This window comes from Carcharhinus amblyrhynchos, chromosome 20 (assembly GCF_965287045.1).
Source record: "Carcharhinus amblyrhynchos chromosome 20, sCarAmb.v2.hapA, whole genome shotgun sequence".
In the NCBI taxonomy this organism is placed as follows: Eukaryota; Metazoa; Chordata; class Chondrichthyes; order Carcharhiniformes; family Carcharhinidae; genus Carcharhinus; species Carcharhinus amblyrhynchos.
In genome coordinates, this window is record NC_137343.1 from 40,675,682 (window position 1) to 40,681,681 (window position 6,000).

Sequence of the window (6,000 nt, forward strand, 5' to 3'; positions counted from 1 at the left end):
CCACAGATTAATGGATAAGAGCAAATTACAACAAATGCTGGAATCTGAAACCAAAAGAAAACATGCTGGAAAATCTCAGCAGGTCTGGCAGTATCTGAAAGGAGAGAAAAGAGCTGACGTTTTGAGTCCAGATCACCCTTTGTCAAAGCATAGCTGAGGTCATTCTATCTCTCAACAACTTCTCCTTTAACTCATCTCACTCTCTCCAACTCAAAGGAGTAGCAATGGTACCCGCATAGGTCCTAGCTACGCTTGTCTTTTTATGGGGTATGTGGGACATTCCTTGTTGCTGGCCTATCCAGCTCCCCTCCCACAATTTCTTTACCAGTACATGTTGTTGTCGTTCGTCCATCGTCGTCGATGAGGACCTCGACACCATTAGTCATTTTGAGGCTGGTTGCGGTGTGTCCGAAGATGACTGATCAGGCCAATTCGGGCACGGAATGTCCTGGCACATATTAGACAGATTTGTGTAGACACTGTAGTTGTTGCGCTGGTGGCTCTGGACTTGCGCAGCTCGCGCTTAGTGCTTCAGCAATACACCTTGCTTCATGACCTTGACAGCCTTTGTGGATGAGGCAGTGCCAGGTAGGGCAGTTTTGTGCCAGTGTTTCCCTGGTGGTCGTTTCAATGTCAAGTGACTTCAGGGAGGCCTTGAGTGTGTCTTTATAATGTTTCTTCTGCCCTCCATGCGAGCGTCTTCCATCAGAGAGTTCCCCAAAAAGGAGCTGCTTGGGTATGCACTTGTCTGACATACGGATGACATGACCTGCCCACCGGGTCTGCGCTCTCAACAGCAGTGTGTGGACTGATGGTAGACTTGCTCTAGAGAGTTCTTCAGTGTCTGGTACTTTGTCTCACCATCTGATGTGTAATATTCTGCTAAGACAAGTCATGTGGAAATGATTGAGCTGTCTTGCATGCCTTCGATACACAGTCCACGTTCCACAGGCATACAGGAGGGTAGTGAGTACCACGGCGCTGTAGACCTTCAGTTTTGTTGCTGGGCTGATTCCTTGACGTTCCCATACAGTGGAGCGCAGTCTACCGAAAGCCGAACTTGCCTACACCCACCTATTTACCAGCACATAAAAGAGTTTTGACAAAGGGTCATCGAAATGTCAGCTCTTTTCTCTCCTTACAGATGCTGCCAGACCTGCTGAGATTTTCCAGCATTTTCTCTTTTGGCCACAGATTAATGACCCTCTGAGGGAAAGAAAATCACCCAATCTCCATTTTAAAAGGGAGATTTCTTATTTTTTAAATGCTACCGCTTAGTTCTCACCTCTCCTACAAGAAGGAACATTGTCCTGGCATCCACCGTCACACTCGAATCCCTTGTCAGTTAAGAATCTATCTACCTCTGCCTTAAAAAATATTCAATGACACCCCCTCCTCCCCACAGCCTCCATTGGTTTCTGGGTGAAAAGGATCCCTCAGGCTCACAACTCTCAGAGAAAAAAGTTCTCCTTATCTAGATTGGCACAATGGCACAGTGGTTAGCACTGCTGCCTCACAGCACCAGGGACCCAGGTTCGATTCCAGCCTTGAGTGACAGTGTATGTAGAGTCTGCACGTTCTCCCCATGTCTGCATGGGTTTCCTCCAGGTGCTCCAGTTTCCTCCTGCAGTCCAAAGATGTGCAGGTTAGGTTGACTGGCCGTGCTAAATTGATCCTTAGTGTCCCAAGATGTGTAGGGTTGGTGAAAAAAATGTGGGGGGTAACAGAGTTCGGGCAGGAGGAGCGGGCCTGGGTGTGATGCTCTGTTGGAGATTTGATGGGCCGAATGGTCTCCTTCTGCATTGTGAGGATTCTATGATCTCTTGTCTTAAATGGGAGACCCCTTTAAACTGGGTCCCCCGGTCCTAGGCTCTCCCATGGGGAGTCAAAACCCCTCAGCGTCTCACAGTACTTATTTAGATTATAGATACAGATGCTATAATACATCTTGTGGAAGATCTTCAGTTAGAACAGAACATGGGACCAAAGATGTGCAAGTTAGGTGCATTGGCCATGCTAAACTGCCCCTTAGAGTCCCGGGATGCACAGGTTAGGTTGGAGGGATATGTGGGCTACCAGGATAGGGCCTGAGTGGGATTGTTGTTGGTGCAGACTTGATGGGCTGAATGGCCTCCTCCCTATAGGGATTGTACGATTCTATGGTACAAGTACACAACATAGATCCCTTGACCCCCTGGTTTTCAGAAAACAATTCTAAGGAGTCTGCAGCTTCTGCCAGCAAACTGAATCTGGTTTAAGTTCAAAAGATATAGAGGGCGGATGAGAAATGAATGGGGAAAGGGCTGCAGGTCTGGAAAGGATCAGTGAAGATCAGATCTGAGCCAGTGGGTAAGTTAAAGCTGTCCCTGGGGTGCACCGAGGCGGAGATGAATGACGCCCCCCCCCCCCACGGCCCCTCCAGCTGGCTGCTATCCGCCCTCCCCTCCTTCAGACGGAAAATCTGTCTGCCCAAAGAGCAGGAAAATCGCAAGGGGCCATCACTGGCCGCAAGGGACGAGTGGCCCCAGAATCCGGGCTGAATTCCACTGTCCTGGCACAGAAGGGGGGGGGGGGCAGGGCCGGAAAGCGCGGCGAGACATTCAGCAGTCCATTGAGCTCGGCGGGAACGGAAAATCCCAGCCAGACAGAGAGAGCTGGCAGGGTGATGACATAAAGGCATTCTTGGCCGTGGTAAAAATACCAAGAAATATCAAAGTCAGATATGGCTTTTAAAAATATTTGGCTACCGTTTGGTTACTAAACTGATACAAAGCTTCCTTAAATTAGAAACTTAATTTATTCAAGACAGGACAGGGAATTTTACAGATTCCCAATTGGTCTGTGGCTGAGAGAATGGGGATAAAAGAGGGAGAGAGATTTTACTGAACCTCTGAACCCACTGAGGGGAAACTTTAAACTTCTTCTGATCTGTATTTTTATTTCAAAACAGCTGCTGAAAAGATAAATAAATAAAGCAAGCGTTACACCAGCAAAAGAGAGGCCCAGCTGCCTGTTTGGAATGAATGAAGTGTTTTGCCCCAGTCAGGATGGGATGATGTGAATGGTGAGGGAGTGTAACAGAGGAGCTGAATGAGATGGTAGTGGATGCAGAGAGAGAGAGAGAGACAAAGCTCCCCCCCGGGTTGGATGCACAATTTCCAGGTTGAAAGACTTACTTACAGCCTGCCTCTCTGCGAATCCCTTCCGGAGGAAGATGCAGGCTGGCCCGAGGAGATTGTGCATGAGGGCACAGTTGTGAGCGAGGGCGAACAAGGGCTCCTGGTACTCGCTCCCTCCAGGGGACGCTGCCGCTGCTGATGCCGCTGCCGCTGGATCCTCGCTCGTCCTGACTACTTTGTAGCTGCTTTTCTCCTCATGTCGAATCTTTCTCACCCCCAACCATCAGCACACACAAAACAGATTAGACTCCAGCATCCAATTCTGACTGTTATTCACCCCCCCCCAAAAAAAAAATCTGGATATCTCCCCCCTCCCAAATAAAGGTTGCATGCTTTTTTAAAAAAAAGAACTTTGGGTTAAATTTAAACCACAAAGTTTTCAAATGCGGCAAAAGTCATGGATTTGCAATTTCCCCGCGTGCATATCTTGCTGCTGGAATATTCAATGTGCATGCCATGCAGCTATACTTAAAATTCATGCAGAATACTGTTTAGTAATTTATAATCTACACAGAATACTGTTTAGTAATTTATAATCCCTACAGAATACTGTTCAGTAATTTATAATCCCTACAGAATACTGTTCAGTAATTTATAATCCCTAAGAATACTGGTCAGTAATTTATAATCCCTACAGAATACTGTTCAGTAATTTATAATCCCTACAGAATACTGTTTAGTAATTTATAATCCGTGCAAAATACTGTTTAGTAATTTATAATCCATGCAAAATATTGTTTAGTAATTTATAATCCCTACAGAATACTATTTAGTAATTTATAATCCCTACAGAATACTGTTCAGTAATTTATAATCCCTACAGAATACTGTTTAGTAATTTATAATCCGTTCAAAATACTGTTTTTTAATTTATAATCCGTACAGAATACTATTTAGTAATTTATAATCCCTACAGAATACTGTTCAGTAATTTATAATCCCTACAGAATACTGTTTAGTAATTTATAATCCGTTCAAAATACTGTTTTTTAATTTATAATCCGTACAGAATACTGTTCAGTAATTTATAATCCGTGTAGAATAATGTTTAGTAATTTATAATCCCTCCAGAATACTGTTTATTAATTTATAATCCCTACAGAATACTGTTTAGTAATTTATAGTCCACACAGAATACTGTTTAGTAATTTATAATCCATGCAAAATACTGTTTAATAATTTATAATCCGTGCAAAATACTGTTTAGTAATTTATAATGCATACTGAATGCTGTTTAGTAATTTATAATCCGTACAGAATACTGTTTAGTAATTTATAATCCGTATGGAATACTGTTTAGTAATTTATAATCCACACAGAATACTGTTTAGTAATTTATAATCCGTGTAGAATACTGTTTAGTAATTTATAATCCGTACAGAATACTGTTCAGTAATTTATAATCCATACAGAATACTGTTTAGTAATTTACAATCCGTATGGAATACTGTTTAGTAATTTATAATCCGTGTAGAATACTGTTTAGTAATTTATAATCCGTGTAGAATACTGTTTAGTAATTTATAATCCGTGTAGAATACTGTTTAGTAATTTATAATCCGTATGGAATACTGTTTAGTAATTTATAATCCCTACAGAATACTGTTTAGTAATTTACAATCCGTATGGAATACTGTTTAGTAATTTATAATCCCTACAGAATACTGTTCAGTAATTTATAATCCCTACAGAATACTGTTCAGTAATTTATAATCCGTACAGAATACTGTTCAGTAATTTATAATCTGTACAGAATACTGTTTAGTAATTTATAATCCATACAGAATACTGTTTAGTAATTTATAATCCATACAGAATACTGTTTAGTAATTTATAATCCATACAGAATACTGTTCAGTAATTTATAATTCATGCAGAATACTGTTCAGTAATTTGTAATCTGTACAGAATACTGTTTAGTAATTTAACATAAATCTTAATTAGAAGCTGTGTTTATAGATTCCGCACGTGCACAGACAGCATTGAACTGACTGCTCAAAAGACAAATTCAATCCTTGGCAATATACGGTAAGACCCAATCCTTTTTTTTCCCCCAAATGCATTTAAATTTCAAAGCACTTCCCCAGGTAGGCTCCAATAAAACTCGAGATAGTTATCCGGTTACAGCTCCAAGGGACTGTCGCTCAGTTTTCCAACATGCATCGTTATGTGCTTTGGGTTTGTACAGAGGCAGGACCCTGGCGCAATACTGAAAATGCCACTCGCAAAAGAAACGAAACACAAGCCCCTGATCGTTCCAAACTGCGCTTCTTTCTTACCTTTTTGGAGAGATTTCTAAGCGGCGATTTGACACAGTTGCCCATTGTTTACTGACAGGTGGTTTTACACAAAGAGTGAATTCCGTCTCCAAAACAGTCCCATCCAAGGTAAGTGCTACCCTAAAAGCGTAACGTTGTTGAAGTGCAGTCCATGGAGGGTGGGGGGGGGTGGAGGGGAGGAGGGGGTTTCTGCTGGAGCTGCCTGTGTGTGTGTGTGTTAATGCAGATTGAGGCAGTGGATGTGTAATCCGGGGAGGATTAGCGCCACTCTGGGCAAACTAATGAATTATTGCGGTGACGAAGGGCGGATTTTGAGTGGGATTTAAGAGACTGGAGGAGGGGGGATGAAGTGACTTTAAAATGATCATTCGGTAGGGTGGCGGGGGGGTGGAATGGAGACGTCTCTCGATCTCGTAGCGGGCGCCGGATATAAATGCAAAAACTGCAACACTCCCAAGATGTGACTGAGCGTCAGTGGTGAGGCAGCACATTGATTACAGCTTGTTGTTTACCAGGGCAGCGCTAAACTTCACGGAATTAAC

General features: G+C 42.7%; 1 protein-coding gene across 1 annotated transcript in view; it reads right to left on the minus strand.

Annotated features, from left to right (window-relative positions):
- cabp1a (calcium binding protein 1a) overlaps window positions 1-5,742 on the minus strand; it is a 39,800-nt gene extending 34,058 nt beyond the window's left edge. The window contains exons 1-2 of the mRNA XM_080208706.1: window positions 5,459-5,742; window positions 3,181-3,384 (exon numbers count right to left, since the gene is read on the minus strand). Coding sequence (XP_080064832.1) covers window positions 3,181-3,384; window positions 5,459-5,503 — 249 coding nt within the window. The 5' untranslated portion in view covers window positions 5,504-5,742. The remainder of the gene's footprint in view (window positions 1-3,180; window positions 3,385-5,458) is intronic.
- Between the last annotated feature and the right edge of the window lie 258 nt (window positions 5,743-6,000).